This window comes from Sapajus apella, unplaced genomic scaffold, assembly GCF_009761245.1.
Source record: "Sapajus apella isolate SASKATOON/1434 unplaced genomic scaffold, GSC_monkey_1.0 scaffold57, whole genome shotgun sequence".
In the NCBI taxonomy this organism is placed as follows: domain Eukaryota; kingdom Metazoa; phylum Chordata; class Mammalia; order Primates; family Cebidae; genus Sapajus; species Sapajus apella.
The window spans coordinates 13,290,018-13,307,972 of record NW_022436997.1 but is presented as its reverse complement, the minus strand read 5'-3'; the positions used below and the strand labels follow the sequence as shown (position 1 = coordinate 13,307,972).

Sequence of the window (17,955 nt, the reverse complement as noted above, 5' to 3'; positions counted from 1 at the left end):
ATGAGCAGATAAAGTTGTGTCCAAAATATTAACCTGGGAATAAATATAAATAAACATTTATTGTGTAAATGAATAATAAATTGTCTTAATAAGGAAATTAGTAAATAAGATATGCATAAAATGATGGAAGATTGAATATATGCCAGGAGAAGATCACAAAATCCCTAAACTGCTCGGGGAGAAGTTAAAGATATTGATTATACTTAACATCTGTCAGGTGAAATATGCATTCCACACTTTATTAATAATTCATAACTTCAAACCTTGCAAATAAAAGCATAATAAGGAAGCTCAACATTAATCATTCTAAACTGAGTTTCATCTAAAAATATGGCTTCATAAAGCAAAAATTAGGAAAAATGAAAAAAGTAATCTATGTTCCTGAGATATTTAAATTATCCCTTACAGCAATTGATACATGAGTCAGAAAATAAATAAGAAATATAAAAGATTTAAATAACATGATTAGCACAGATGGCTAAATCAATCTACTTAGAATTTGATTCCCCAAACCAGAGGAAACATTTTTGTCAAATGAAATATTTATGCAAATTTCCCATATATTAGAACATCAATTAAACCTTAATACATTTTAAACTATTTCTACCATAGAGACTAATTTTATAAACCTATCAGGATCACATTATCAATCAATTTTTTAAAATAACTTTAATATTAGATGAAGATGGAAGGGTTAATTGTCTCATCACTGTCTGGTTTTGCAAAGACACAGTTTGCCTTTTGGAAAGTTCCAAGAACATTGATTAAGGTTCAATTTGGCAAAACTACTCAAATAAACAGAGATAGATCATGAGTATGTTTAGAAATCCCTATCATAAAGATTTGATTTCTTCCTCAATTAATCCATGAGTGGATATAGTTTTGACCAAAATTACAACAAAAATTTTTAAGGAAATTAACCAGATAATCCTGAAACCTATATGGAAGGGCAAGAGTCAAGAAAAGCCTAGAACTCATAAGGAAATATAAGATCAGAGAATTCATCATCACAGATAATCAACACCCATTCTGGAATTTCATTTATTTATTTATTTATTTTATTTTTTATTTATTTATTTTTTTTGAGTCGGAGTTTCGCTCTTCTTACCCAGGCTGGAGTGCAATGGCGCAATCTCGGCTCACCGCAACCTCCGCCTCCTGGGTTCAGGCAATTCTCCTGCCTCAGCCTCCTGAGTAGCTGGGATTACAGGCACGCGCCACCATGCCCAGCTAATTTTTTGTATTTTTAGTAGAGACGGGGTTTCACCATGTTGACCAGGATGGTCTTGATCTCTTGACCTCGTGATCCACCCACCTCGGCCTCCCAAAGTGCTGGGATTACAGGCGTGAGCCACCGTGCCCGGCCCCATTATGGAATTTTAATGATGCAGAAGTGGAGCATTCGGATGATGATAGTCAAATAGATCAAAGCAAAAAGTGAATGGAAAAAGATGCACCAACATAGAGACCTAGTATGTGACAGAGATAGCATTAATTATAAATATATAATGAAAGTCCATCAGTAAATTATTGTAATAATTTGTTTTCTATACTATAAAAAAATGCAACTGGAACCTCACTTCACATTATGCCCATACATTAATTTCATATTAATTATGCATTACATCTGGCAAGTGAAATATGCATTCTAAAAATTATAGAAATAGCTTTTTCCTTCCAAATTTGTAAAGAGAAGGCAGAATGAGAAAAATAACCCTCCATTTTGAACATTCTAAATATAGTTTCATCTAAAACTATCACATAAATATGAAAAGCAGAATTCTGAAACATTGAGAATGAAATATTAGAAAATATTTGTATAATCTCAGGGGTGAGAAAATTTATTAATCAAGCTCAGAAAAGGAAAAAGCACAAAGGAATGTATTTATATCTCATACACATTAAACTGAAATGTCTCTTCATCAGAAGTTACCATAAAGAAAGGAAAAAAGATTGGATAAATTTTTAACATTTGTAACCAGAAAATATTTAGCATCCATCAGTGAGATGACACTCAGTATATAGGAGGAACATCATGAACAGGTTTTCACAGAAAAGGAAATACAAGTCACCCCCCAAAAGTCATTAAAATGTGCTCAGTTTCATTAATAACTAACAACAAACCATAATGAGATACAATTTTAAAAGTCTTATAATAGAGAATAATGTCTTTAGGTAGGAACGCAAATTGGCATAAAATTCATATATTATTTCCTTTTATTATATTATTATTTATTTTATCTATTTTCTTTTACAACAGTGAATGAGATATGGCAGAAAAAGAAAGCTTCGTCTACAGGAAGGATGAGTTATAATGAAAGGTCAGGTATTTCCAAGCAGGAGCATACTGCTGATTTCAGAGATGAAGGGAACCAACAGCTAGGGAATGCAGGCAGCCTCTAACAACTGAGTATGATCTCAGGCTGACAGGTGCCAAGGAAACAAAGGCTTCAGTTCTCAAATCATAAGAATTAAATCATATCAAAACTGAACACCTCAGTTAGAATGGGTACTATCAAAAAGACAAAAAATAATAAATTCTGTTGAAGAGGCAGAGAAAGGAACTCTTAAACATTGTTGGTGGGACTATAAATGAATACAGACACTATGGAGTGGAAATCACAGCATTATGGAGATTCCTCAAAAAAAAAAAAAAAAACACTAAAAAAAGAATTACATATGATCCAACAATCCCACTGCTGATTATATATCCAAAGGAAAAGGAATCAGTATTTCAAAAAGATACCTGTACCTTCATATTTATTGCAGTGCTATTCACAAAACCTACGATATGAAATCAACCTGTATCCATCAATGGATGAGTAGATAAGAAAATGTGATACTTGATGGAATACTATTCAGCAATAAAAAGGAATGAATTCCTGTTATTTGCAGCAACATGGATGAAACAGGATGGTATTACATCAAGTGAAATAAGCCTAGCACAAAGATGAATACCATATGTTCTCATTCATAAATGGAAGCTAAACAGGTTGCTCTCACAGAAGCAGACAGTAGAGTAGTGATAACTAGAGACTAGAAACGGTAAGGGTTGGGGACAGAGAGAGACCTTGGATAGGAGATAAAAAATTACAGCTTACTAAGGGAAGTAAGTTTTAGTGTTCTTTAGCACTGCAGAGTGACTACAGTTAACAAAAATTCATTCTATATTTTCAATGAGGATTTTCAAAACCCTCTAAAGAGGAAGCCTTTGAAGGTTACCAACACAAAGAAATGCTGAATGTTACCCTAATTTGATCATTGCACATTGTATACAGGTATCAAAATATCATTAGACCCCCTATAAAAATATACAATTATTATGGGTAAATTAAAACAAAAACTGAAGAAGCCTAAAAACAGTGTTATAATGGCCTCTCCAGACAGAAGTGCCAGGCTATTAACACCCTGATTTTAGTCTTGCCAGACCTGGGACAGAGTAGCCGCATGAGCCATGCTGTGCCCAGATTTCTGACTTAGGGAAAGGTTGAGATAATAAATGGGTGCTCTCTCAAGCTGTTAAATTTGTGGTAATTTGTTAGGCAGCAATAGAAAACTAATATAGGCAAATTGGCTAAATAGAGAAAATTGGCCAATTGCTATTTAATTATTGACAATGAGAAAGCTTTATTATTTATAACTCAAAACTAAAATCAGTATTTATTTTTAAATATAAAAAACTCACCTTTTTTGATAGAGAATTTAATTCATTTGTTGATGACTTTGTTTCCCTTATTACTTCAGTCACTTCCTCTTCCTTCTTCTCAACATCAATATTAACACTTATCACTGATGAAGAGTAATGACCAAATAGTTCATTAAGTCGATCTATCTCTCTCCTAGGGGAAAAAAAAAAACAACACAGTTTATTTTAATTACATTAAAAGAAAAATTATATTTTAAATTATACTTAGGCCAGGCTTGGTGGTTCATGCCTTCAATCCCAGCATTTTGGGAGGCCAAGGTGGCAGATTGCTTGAGTCCAGGAGTTCAAGACCAGCCTGGGCAACATGGAGAGACAAAGTCTTTTCAAAAATAAAAAATTAACAGGCCATGGTGGCACATGCCTGTAGTCCCATCTACTCAGGAGCCTTAGGTGGGAGGATTCATTGAGTCCAGGAGGTTGAGGCTGTAGTGAACTGTGATGGATCCACTGTACTCCAGCCTGGGTGACAGAGTGAGACCCTGTCTCAAAAAAATTAAATAAATAAGTAAATAAATTATACTTAAATTAGCTTTGACTTAACAGTATGAATAAATGGAAATCCATCCCAAAGTAACTTGACAATTCCTAAAAAACTACTCCTTAGATATAAAGTAAATAGTAGGAAAAAAAGTCATCAATAGTACTGTTTCCAAGGGAAAACATAATTGAGAGAGAAATCGATTATAAGTGCTTTCAAATAAACTGTCTTTGAATTTGATTACAGGTAAGATATTTAAGTACTTTTAATTCAGAAGTTAGGTAATACAGGAATGGAAAGGTAAAAAAGAAAAAAATGAAAAAAGAAAAGAAGAGGAGGCAGAAGTGAAAAGACCAAGCAGTTATAGCTTTCACAGCCTTAGAGATAAAGGAAATTGTAGCTTAGGAAAACATGGGGCTTTTTAAAAATCAGTAATAAAGAGTTATTAGTTCCTATATGATCCTCCACAGTCCCTTATCTAATCTAGTAGGTAGAAATCATATTCCAAATATAAAATTATCTTTACATACAGTTATGGTTGTTTAATGTAGCAAAAAATCACAGTGAGAAAATGATAAAATTACCATTTTCATAAAACATCAGCAAATAATACAGATAATTGGAACTTTTTAAAGACACCTTAAACAAAATAGTAGACTAGGAGATTTATTTGAAACCCACATAAGAGATTTCCATGTAAGAAACTCATATAAGTCAATATGTAATAGAAAAATTATTCAATAGACAAAAGTGCAGAGAATATGAACAGGAAATTCACAAGAACATGAGTGCCAATCACCAATAAATATATGCTGTGCTTAATAAATTGGTCCCGATTCTTATGCACCAACCCTGATTCCAGCAGTATAGTCAAATGAAACTGAAATCTACAATCTCACTATAGAAATGAAAATTAAAAGAACAAATAAATAGGCAAAAACAAGATTCTTTACACTTCCATGTCTGCAGAGTATAGGATTACCTGGCAGAATCCTAGAAGGCAGTTAGGCAATAAGAGTTAGGTAGACTCAGCATTCAAAATGTATAAGTTTGGTTAAGCTTCCTTTGCCTTTAGCTCAGAGAATACACTATAGACTTTTGCCTGAGTGGCAGAGAATTGCCCACTGTCATGCAATTTGGGAGTTATTATTTTAGTGGTTCATTTATTACCATTTCTTGATGAAGTTGATGCCACTAATTCCTCAGCCTTTTGAGAATTTTCCAGAGAAGGAGTTTATACTATGCTTGTCTCTACTGCTAATATAAATTTTATCATTGTTACATTAGATAAATCAGAATAATTTAGAATAAAATGGGAAGAATCACTCTACCTTTTGTTAAAAATTACTATGCAAACTCTGCAATCAAGAAAGTGTGATTTTGGCAGAGGGATAGATAAACGGATCAATAGAATGGTCATAGAGGACCCAGAATAGAGCTACACAAAAATGTCAAACTGATTTTTGACAAAGTTACAAAATCAATTTTATGAAAGCAATGTAACATATGGTGATGAAACAATTACATATTCATAGGCAAAAAAGTGAAGCTCAAGCTAAATCTCACATTTTACACACAATGTAACTAAAAATGGTTTATATAACTAAATATAAATTGTAAACCTATAATATTTTTAGCAAAAATATTTGTCGTGATAGGATTAGGGAAAGATTTTTTGTGTATGACACCAAGCACATGATGAATAAAAGAAGAAAAGTGATACGTAGAATTTTAGAAAAATTAAGAACTTCTGCATTATAAAACACCCTCAAAGACAAAAAGACAAGATTTTACTAAAACATAGAATATATTTGCATATTACATATCTGATTAAAAACCTTGTATTTTCAAAATTAAAGAATTTTCTACACACAACTATAAGAAAACAAACATTACAATGGGAAAATGGCAAAATACTTGACCAGACATGGTATGAAAGAGAGAATGCAATAACAATTAAGCACATAAAAAGATGTACATCACAATTTGTCACTAGGGAAATGCAAATTAAAACCATAATGAGATATCACTACAAACCTACTAGTCCAGGCAGAAATTATTATTTTTTTAAATAGCATTCTCTTGTAGAGAAACTGGATCTCTCATACATTGCTGGCATTCAGATAAAGTGGTACAGTCATTCTGGAAGACCAGTTTGGCAGTTTTTTATCAAATTAAATTTACACTTAACATACATCCCAGAAATCACACTCTTTGATATTTATCCCAGAAAATGAAAAAATTATGTTCACAGAAAGATGTCTACATGAATATCCATGGCAACTTCATTCACCGTAGCAAATAACTGGAAACCAACTAAATGTCCCTCAAAGGGCAGATGTTTTGAAAAGCTCTGGTACATCCATACAATGGAGTCCCATTCAGTAACAAAAAAGGAATAAACTCTTAATACCTTCAAAGACACAGATTGATCTCAAGTTCATTATGCTTAAAGAAAAGCTCAAATCAAAAGTTAAATGTTATAGGATTTCATTTACATAGCACTCTTTAAATAGTAAGACAGGATGGAGAAAATAACAGGGGTTGTCAGGAAACAGAGAATGGACACTAAGTGTTAACAAAAGGGGTAGCATGAGGAATGAAACTAGTCTGTATTCTGATTGTGGTGATAGTTGCCAAATCTATATGAGACAAAATGGCATAGAACAATAAACACACAAACACATACATGAAAGCATGTTAAAAAATCATGAAATAATTAGGCTTGTCTCAATTTCCTGGTTTTAATACTGACAACAAGAACAGCATATACAATACAAAATATTCCCATTGGAAGAAGTTGGGGAAGGGTACACAGGACTCTAAGTCTAAACTCCTATGAGTCTATAATTATTTATGAATAAATATTGAAAAAGCAAAATATTAGATGTCACAGACCTGCATACTTATCAAGACTGATATAACACACAGAAAATATGAATACAATATATTTGTTAAAGCAATCAATCTGTAATTAAACAGTTCCCCTTCCCTAAACACATGCACAAATCCAGGCACAGGTCACATATATATTACTTCAGAAAAAATATCAAGAAAGACACTTAGCTAAGCAATTATAAGCATTATAACAAAATATGAAATGAGAAAATTACATGACATTAGCTTTTATGATTATAAATAAAATTATCCTAAACAAAGATCAGCAAATTGAATCACAGATCTATCCAAAAGAAAACACAGTATGAACAAGTGGATTTATTCTAAAACTACCATGTTTCTCTAACATTTGAAAATTAATTTAATTTGCCACATTAACAAAATAAAAAAAGTACAATCATCTTAATAAATGTAACAGATAATAATATTTAAAACTCGTTTATGAATTCTATTCAGGCCGACTAGGAATAAAAGGAAAATTTAATTAATATAGTAAATAGTATATGCAGAAAACCTACTTCTATTATAATAATTAATGGTGAAATATTGAACTGCTTCCCATTTGAGACAGAAAAAGATTTTCATCATTAGCCCGTTTATTCAACAATTAATAAAGTATTTAGCTAGGAATAGGAGACAAGAAAAAGAAGTAAAATATATAAAAGCAATGGCAACAAAAGCCAAAATAGACAAATAAGATCTAATTAAACTGAAGAGCTTCTACACAGCAAAATAAACTATCATCAGCCTGAACAGGCAACCTACAGAATGGGAGAACATTTTTGCAATCTATCCATCTGACAAAGGGTTAATATCCAAAATCTACAAAGAACTTAAACAAATTTACAAGAAAAAAACAAGAAAAAAACAATCTGTCAAAATTGGGCAAAGGATATAAACAGACAGTTCTCAAAAGAAGATATTTATGTAGCCAAAAAACATATGAAAAATAGCTCATCATTACTGGTCATTAGACAAATGCAAATCAAAACCGCAATGAGATACCATCTCATGCTAGTTAGAATGGTGATCATTAAAAAGTCAGGCAACAACAGATGCTAGAGAGGACGTGAAGAAATAGGAACACTTTTACACTGTTGGTAGGAGTGTAAATTAGTTCAACCATTGTGGAAGACAGTATGGGGATTCCTCAAGGATCCTGAACTAGAAATACCATTTGACCCAGAAATCCCATTACTGGGCATATACCCAAAGGATTATAAAGAGTCATATGCATGCCCATGTTTATAACTATGCTATTCACAACAGCCAATATATGGAATCAACCTAGGCGTCCAGATGACTGAATAAATAAAATGTGGGATATATACACACAATGTAATACTATTCATCCATTAAAAAAATAATGAAATATTGTCATTCACAGCAACATGGATGGAACTGGAGAATATTATGTTAGTGAAATAAGACAGTAACAGAAAGTTAAATGTTGACTGTTCTCACGCATGTATGGAAGCTAAAAATTAGTTGATCTCAAAGAAGTAAAAAGTAAAACAGAGGATATTGAAGGTTGCAAAGTGTAGGGGAACGGGGGGATAGAAAGAGATTTTTCAAAGGAAACGTAATTACAGCTAGATAGAAGGAATAAGTTCTAGTGTTCTGTACCAATGCAGAATGGCTATAGTTAACAATAATATATACCTTCAAATGGTTAGAAGGATTTGGAATGTTCCCAATATGAGAAACAATAAATGTTTGTGATAATAGATATGCCAATTACCCTGATCTAATCACTGTATATATTATGAGTATTAAAACATCACTATGTACCCCATATATACATTTTCTATATGTTAATCTTTAAAGTTTATAAAGAAATAAACTATTAAGCCATAGAAAAACAAGGAGAAAATGTAATGCATTTTACTAAGTGAAAGAAGCCAATCTGAAAAAGCTAAATCCTGTATGATGTCAACTATATCACATTCTTAAAAAGGCATAACTGTGAAGACAATGAAAAGGTCAGGAATCACCAGGAATTAGGTAGGAGAAGCAAGGAATAAGTAGAGCAAAAAGGATTTTAGTGCAGTGAAACTATTAGAAAATATTATATTTGTGTATTCATGTCGTTATACATTTGGCAAACCCATAGAATGTACAACATCATGACTGATCTCTATTGTAAACTATGGTCTTTGGGTGATAATGATGTGTCAATGTAGGTTCGTTGTTGTAACAAGTGCACCACTTGGATGTGGGATGTGTGGTATGGGATGCAAACAGTATGGGGAGTGAGGAGTAGAGATATAAGGGAGCTTTCTAAACTTTCCACCCAATTTTACTGTGAGCTCAAAACTGCCCTAAAACATAAAGTCTATTTTTTTACCAAAAAAAAAAAAAGAATTAAAAAAATATGAAAGAAGATTAAAAGAAGATAGTTTTAATGGTAAATTAATGTATTAGTCTGCATCTTTTGAGAAGCAGACATCAAGAAAGCATTACAATTTCAAAGATATTTTTAGGGGAAATGCTTGTGAAAAAAGAAATTGGGAAGAGCAGCAGTCAGGGAACACTGCCAGTCTTCAGTTTAAGTCTGCCCCAGAGTAAATGAGAGAGGAAGGAAAGCTTGAAGTATTCTAGATTGCTATGCAGTTCATGGACTATGTGAAGAAGCCACTGGGAATCCTCAAAGTTGGCCACAGAGAATCTTATTTTTCCCAGAAGTATGCCTGCCTTAGTATACCTGAGGCAATCAGTCATCAGCTAGGAAGAGTGCATTGTATTTCCATGGCAAAAAAAGCAGTGATGGATTTTGAAGTATAGCATCAGGAGGTTGCATTGGTTATCTGTTGCTGCATAAAATGTGTAACAAAACTTAGTTGCAAAATTGATTAATATTTATTTTCTCACAAGTTCTGTGACACCCTAAGTTCTCCAGCTCTGGGTCTTTTATCATGCTGCAATATCTTGAAGGCTTGACTGGGAAGAACCTGTTTTCTAACACACTCCAAATACTTCTGCTCTCACATTGCTGGTTGTTAACAGGCTGATTCTCAAGGGTGGTTGGATAAAGGCTTATGTTTTATCCCTACTCTGTAGACCTCTACATAGAGCATCTCAACATATGGCAGCTTGATTCATCAGAGCAAGTAAGCAAGATGGCAAGAAAGATAATGCTAGCAAGACAAAAGTCACAAATTTTGCAAGCTGACCATAAAATTAAGTTCTATTACTTTTGCTTTATCCTGTTTATTAGAAGCAACTGAGTATAGTGCAAATTCAACAGGAGGGGATTTTACAAAAGTGTTATTGTTCCCCAGTATAATGCCTAGATGACATAGCTAAATTTTGACCTTTCCCTAACTCTGCTTATCTTTTAAGAAACAGGATGCCTAGATGAAAAGTTCCCTTTGTAATTGGGCCGGCTGAGACTAGTTAGAACCAAGATGGTCAATTGTACTGAACAACTTCAAAAAGACCTCAAGCTTTATTGTAATGTCATTTTCATGCTAAATAACCCTATCACCAGCACCATGACAGTTCACAAACCTCAAGAAACAACTGGAAGACACCATAAAAGGACAAAAAGGAAGGCAGCACTTGAGTTCTGGGAAGTTTACTTCCCATTTCCAGAAAAGACATAAACATTCCTCCTTTTGATTTTAATGTTCAACCTCTTCATTAGAGAAATCCTATATTTTACTCCCTTCACCCCTCACTAGTAGAGAAGTTGATTTGTGAGCCTTGCTCCCACTTATCAATTCCATGTTCTGCACTGCTTGACACTTACTTTTGGTTTCATGTATTGGCTTCATGGCACCAAACAGGGAAGGACCCCATCTGCTGAAGATTAGCTTTCTCTGTAACAAAACTGGTGACATAGCATCTGAATTAGATAGTCCACTTCCTTATTTGAGAAGCTTTTTTACATGCTCGGGGACCCAGTAACTAGCATGTAAGGGGTTACAACAGCATCTGCTAGCAAAGGGTACACATTAGTCCTGACTCTGGGTACCAGGGATCAGCTTTGGAAAAGGTAATGTATTGTTGTGAGGTCATAAGCAGGCAGGCAAAGGGTTATATAGCTATACTGGAAAGAAACCCCAGAGCTAAGTATGATGGGGGCATTCACCCCAAATCAGGGTTGTGCACAGGGATGACAGGCAGTAGGTCATGGTCCTGTGCTCAGTAGAGGTCCCTGCTGGAGTCCTTGAAAGAGCAAAGGAGAGATCAGTAGTTTTATTCTGAGTAGAGACTCTCTTAAGAGTCTTTGCAAATGTGATAGGGGAACCTAAGGGCTGACACTTTTGACTGTAGGATCAAGAAATGACCTGCCAGTAAGTCTTTTGTGTGTGAGTGTTCTCTGTTTTTATTTACTCCTCATAGTGATTTTTCTCTTACGTCTGTGAAAACCTCTTTCATGACAACTTTCTTGCACCAGAGGAGCTTAAATTTGCCCTCTTCCAAGAAATACTTCCTCCCCTCTTCCTCCTCCTTCTTCTCCTCCTTATTGAAGCCCCAAGGACAAAGTGGCCTTGGCTTCTCCCCTATGAGGAGGATGATATAGAGTCTGGAAAGTTAAGGGGTCATTTTTGGGGGACTGGAGAAAATCTCCATTAGGAGGTTAAGACACCTAGGGGTATACTTACCCAAGCACAACAGCTCTTCCTGTTGTTCTTGTGTAAGTCAGTCAAGTTAACAACAACAAAAAGACATTAAAACCATCTACAACTAGGCCAAGTGGTTGTACCAATTTAACCAAAAGAGCACAGACCCTCAGGGAATATGAAAATTATAAAACAGGCCAGCCCTAAACTCACCCAGTCTTTACCCTTCCTAGGCCCTTTAGCTGCCATTCAACTTCTCTTGTTCTTCACTCTTAAACTGTTTGGTCTTTTTTATGTATAAACAAATCGAGGTAATACAGGGATATAAACAGGTAGGCTTATACTCAGGAGATAACCATACTTACCTAAGACTAGCTAGTGGAAAATTTCACTCCTCTAACAGGCCTTATGTTTTCAAAGGTGTTCAAGCCAGAGTGACACCATTTTGACTGAGGGCTAGGAAAATGAGGCTGGGCCTTGCTAGGCTGCTTTCTCAGAAAGTTAGGCATTCCTAGCCTCTAGATGTTTACAATTAAGAAAACAAACTAATAATGTTTTACTACTAAACAGACCAAGATCTGGAAATGTCCAGATATCCGATATCTGGCAAACAAAGGCATTCCTAATTTTGCTTTAATAATAATAATATCAATTCTTGCAAAATATAGTAATTAAGCAAATTAATCCTTTATCACAAACCCTCGTAGCAGAGCACATCTCCCCACATATACAAGCATTGTACCTAGGGTGGACACGTTCCTCCTCTTACTTTCAGAAACATCCTACTCTGTCTATGGAGTAGCTGTCCTTTCACCACTTTACCTCTCTTAATAAACTTTCTTTTGCTTTGCACTGCAGACTCACCCTGAATTCTTTCTTGCATGAGATCCAAGAACCCTCTCTTGGGGTCTGGATCAGGACCCCTTTCCTGTAACAATATCAACGCCCAACTTCAGATTGAGGAAGTTGTAGAAGACAGACGTTCACCCCTCAGCACCTTTCAAGAATTGGGAGTGAATACTATACAGAAAAGGGGAATTTGTTACCCAGCTATGTGACAGCTGAATTTCTTCCCTGCCCTAACTCTGCCTATCTTTAAGAAACAGAACACCTGTGATAAAAAAAAAAAAATTCCCTCTGTAACCAGACCAGCCGAGACAGGTTTAAACCAAGATAGCTGACCAAATGAGGACTTCAAGACGAACTCAGTCTTCATTATAATCTCATTTCCATGTTAAATGACACTCCCAGCAGCACCATGACCATTGGCAATCCCTATGACACAACTGGAAGAAGACATAGGAGGACAAAAATGAAGCAGCACTCTGGCTCGGGGCAGTTTACTACCTATTTCTGGAAAACACATGAATATTTCCTCCCCTTGCTTTTAATATTCAACCTCTTCAGTAAAGAAATCCTGTATTTTCACCCCCCTCACTCTTCACTAGTGAAAAAGTTGATGTGTGAGTTGTGTTACTACTTCTCAATTCCATGGTTTGCACTGCTTAACACTCACTTTGGGTTTTGTGAATTGGTATTGTGACTCCAAACAAGGAAAGATCCCATCTTCTGGGAGACTGGCTTTGTCAGTAACATGAATATCAGGAAGGAGAAGCTGAGATCATTGGAATCCATGTCAGATGCTGCTAACAACAGAGACCTTTTGTCAATTGCATTTCTTGTAGTCGGTGGTCTGCAAGGTGCAGTCACATGATCTTCATATTAAACTCAGAACAAAAGAAAATTATTTAAATAGATAATAAACCAGAAGTTCTTCAGAAGGCTTGAAAACAGAAAATATGAGAAAATGATTAAGAAACATAGAGTACACAATAAGAAAATCTAACATATGTTTAATTTGAGTACAAGAAAAAACAGAAAATGGGACCAAGGAAATGTTTGAAAAGATTATGACTGAGAATGCTCAGGATTAATGAAAAATCCAATACACAGAAACGAAGACTAACAGATCCCAATGGAATAAATAAAAATTAACACCTAGAGTATCTTGAAAAATAAAATTGATTAAATTCATAACAAAGAGATGGTCTTAAAAACAGGCAAAACAGACAACAGAAAAACTATATAGATTAGATGCATAAAACTGAAAGTCAAACGGTCAGCTTCCATCTTAAAGGCAAAAATGAAAATTAATAGATTGTGAAATGTATTTAATATATGAAAGTCAACTAAGAATGACAAATTCTATTGAAAAAGAAAATATCCTTCAAACAAAAATTCAGAAAGTTTATCATCAGCAAAACTTCACTAAAGATTATGCTAAAGGATCTACTTCAGCCACAAAGTACTTATAGATGAAAAGCCTAACATACATAAAAATAGTTATTTTGTGGGTAAATTTAAAAAATAACTTTGTTTAAAACAACAATAATATACTTATCAGTTATACAATGAAATATTCAGCAACAGTAATAAATATTTAATTCAGAGGAAATGTAATAACTAGAGTAAAATTTTTCTTAGTTCCTTTTATTGTCCAGCAGGATAACAGTATCATTTGTTTTTTTAGAGTCTGACAATGTAAGTTTGCATGTGGTAATTAATGGGATTTCCTACTAAAAGAATAGAAATAAAATTATAATAATCAAACTCAAGAAATGATAAAATTATAACAATAATCAACATGAAAAAAGACAAGAAGTAAAATAAAGTTCAACAAATGGGGCAAACAGTAAGCTATGTGGTAGTTTATATCCAAATATATTAGTGATTCCTGAATGCACTTAATAGTCCAACTTTAAAATATTTTCAACCTGAGAATAAAATGTATGGACACGGGGTTTACAACAGATATATCTGAAATATAACAACTCAAATGTATTGAAATTTAATTAATTGAAAATGTTAATCAAAAGAAAGCTAGTACAACTATATTGATACCTTAATTGAGTTTAAGACAAAAATGTTCCAAGAGTCAAAGAAGGTCTATTCACAATGATACAAAAGTTTAGCTGGTATCCCAGTAAGATACAACAACTTTAAATTTACATGCAACTGAGAATATAGCCTCATTAAGAGAAAACTGATACATTAAAAATAATTATGTAGATGGATATACCACCATAGTGGGCAATTTTAGACCTTTCTCAATACTTGACAGAAAAAGTAAAACGAAAAAATTAATAAGTAGAGCAATGCTTCTCAAACATCACCTTGGGATCTTTTAAAAGTGCAGATTCTCATTTAATAGGTCTGTGTTGAGACTGATTTTCTAGATTTTGAATGAACACCTAGATAATGTTAATGTTCTGGTATAAAGATTAACCTCCACGCTTAGTAAACTTGATCTAATGAAACAGTAACAACAGTACACTCAACAAATAAAGAATAAATGTTATTCTCAATTATGCAAGGAAACATGCCAAAAAATTAAGACTAAATGATTTTCATGGTTTGAAAGTATATAAATTTCCCTTACCAAAATACCATTCAACAGGAAAGCAATAATAAAAATTAATTAGAGTCCAACATAGAAATTTTTAAAATACGTATTTCTTAATAACTCATGGGTCAAAGAAGAAATCATGATGAAAACTAGAAAACATCTAACTGATCAAATATAACTAATCAAGTGAGTTATAAAAGAGATTTATTAATCAACTAAATAGATAATATTTACGTATATGTTGAAATATACATTGGATGTGAGGAAATGTAAACACCTTAACAAATGAATATTATCTAGATTGTAGAATTTTGTGTAAATTGTGTTGATTTTGCTTTTATTTATTTGACTCTAACTCCCATAATGATTATAAATTATTTTATACTAAAACATTCATCGATTTGAATAAAGAAAATTTGTATTACACCACACAGAAACATAAAGAAATTATACAAAAGAAACTGAAAGAATATCAGAAAATATATATCTTTTAATCTACATATAAACAGTGATAATGCAGGTATGAATAATTTAAACTTTTAATTTTCTCTTTATCTAAATTTTCTATATAGAAATATACATTCCTATTTTTTTGGTCTTTTTACCCTCTACCTGTCACCTTATCTCTCTCCTCTCTGGGATCAAGCTCTCTTTACTTCATTGCCTCCAATTCACTTTTTATATGTGCAGATCATGCAGGTTTGTTACATAGGTTTACATGTATGGTGGTTTGCTGCATCCATCCCCCATCATCTACATCAAGTATTTCTCCTGTTATCCCCCACCCATCCCCCACCCCCTGCTATCACTCCCCTGGTCCCTTAATTTCTAAGTGCTATAATCGGCATTTGTGAAAAATTCTTACTTGTAGGCCTCTATGCTTTTTTCATCCTGGTCAATATCTTTATCCCTTTCTTCTTTAGCTTGCCGAGCCTTCAATCTGACATTTTCACACACTTCTAAAACTTCTTCGAGTTCTTCATTAATTTTTCTGTGTAGGTCATTTACCTAGAAATAAAAATATTTTTGCTTATATGTGCACTTAATGGTTAATTTAAAATAATAACAGTGTAGTATTGATTTGAATTAAAAGTTTTTAGAAACATTTTCTTCCCACATTTAGCCTATTGTTTGGAAAGTGGAATTTCAGTCCTGACAGGCATTTATGCTGGGAATGTATAAATGTTACTGAAGAAAATAATTTCAATCTCTAAGTTAACATGTCCAGAGAAAAATCGTCTCTTCCCTCATAAAAAATTATTTTTATTCCTCAAGTAATACTTTATTATTTTAAAAAATCAGAAAAAAAATGAACACTGGCAAACAAAGTCACCTGTACTCCACTCCACCAAGAATACAATTATTCTGTGGTTGGTGCAAAATAATTGCACTTTTTGCCATTAAAAGTATGCACCAGGCCAGGCACAGTGGCTCACGCCTGTAATCCCAGCACTTTGGGAGGCCAAGGCGGGTGGATCACGAGGTCAGGAGTTTGAGACCAGCCTGACCAACATGGTGAAACCCCATCTCTACTAAAAATACAAAAATTAGCCAGTGTGGTGGTGCATGCCTGTAATTCCAGCTACTCAGGAGTCTGAGGCAGGAAAATCATTTGAACCCAGGAGGCAGAGGTTGCAGTGAGCCTAGATCAGGCCACTGCACTCCATCCAGCCTGGGTGAAAGTGGGAGACTGTCTCAAAAAAAAAAAAAGTATGCACCAACATAATATCTTAGTGTAATACTTCAAAATATTCAGTTTTTACTTTTTATTAACAAACATCATACTAATGTTCCTGTCTCCATCTCTTCTTTCTGTCTCTTTGTATATTGCTATATCACATTATTTTTACTTAATATTCCCTTATATCACACTTACTCATGATTTAACTCATTATAAATTTACCTCATCACATACTGTTTATGTGTCCCTCATACATATGTTGTTCATGTCAAACTGTGTGTAATTATATGAACATTATGCACAGTTTGGCATGCACAACACATGTATGAGGGACACATAAACAACAGTACTGTGATGAAGAACAATATAAGGAAATTGCACAATCTATAGTTATACTGCATGTTCTTAAATATTTTCTTCAAATGTACTGTTAAAACAGGATTTGCTGACTCATAAGGTATTAGCATATATTTTAACAAGTTTGATAAATGTTGGTTGCCAAATTACTCTCCAGAATAAGGAGTAACAATTTGTATTCTTACCAGTGGAAAAGAAGAAAGCCCATATTCCAAAACTCTTTCCAGCATTTTATATTACTTTTATTCTAATAATATTATTTAAATTGACGGACCAAAAGGTTGTTGTTTAAATTTTACTAGAATTTGATGGCTCTTTCTATAACAATTTTGAAATGATTGACATTATAATAGGCCTTTCTATACTTGGATGTATTAGGTATCTATATTAATTGTCTCTATTTTCCTCAATAAGATTTCACAACCATAGTCTTAAATGTCTATACCTTTACAAATTTCTTCATGAATATTTAATGACTCTTGTTAGTTATAGGAATTTTGTGTTTATATTTTTAGCTATTTATTGAGAGTATGAAGAAGAACTTTATTGTGCTACTAAAGTATGTTGCATTGAGTGGTTTAGTTCTGGTGAATACAAACTTATTTTGAAAACAGCGGTCTTTGATTTGGTGTTTTAATTATAATAATATTGAAATAATTTTATTTCACAATTTTTAAATGTATATCTTTTATTTCATTTTACTGTCCTATTATGTCAGCAAAAATCCCCAAAATGATGTTAAATTCTAACAGGATGTCAAGTTTACCTGATTTGTTTCTATTACTACAGCTTTAGTATTTTAATGATTAATAGCAATGCTATTTGTGTGAAATATTTATTTAAAGTATTTTTTAAATTTTA

General features: G+C 33.4%; 1 protein-coding gene across 1 annotated transcript in view; it reads right to left on the bottom strand.

Annotated features, from left to right (window-relative positions):
- The window catches only part of CCDC178 (coiled-coil domain containing 178), a 477,035-nt gene that overhangs the window by 335,479 nt on the left and 123,601 nt on the right, over positions 1–17,955 (bottom strand). Inside the window, exons 10-11 of the mRNA XM_032245388.1 lie at positions 15,922–16,064; positions 3,686–3,839 (exon numbers count right to left, since the gene is read on the bottom strand). Coding sequence (XP_032101279.1) covers positions 3,686–3,839; positions 15,922–16,064 — 297 coding nt within the window. The remainder of the gene's footprint in view (positions 1–3,685; positions 3,840–15,921; positions 16,065–17,955) is intronic.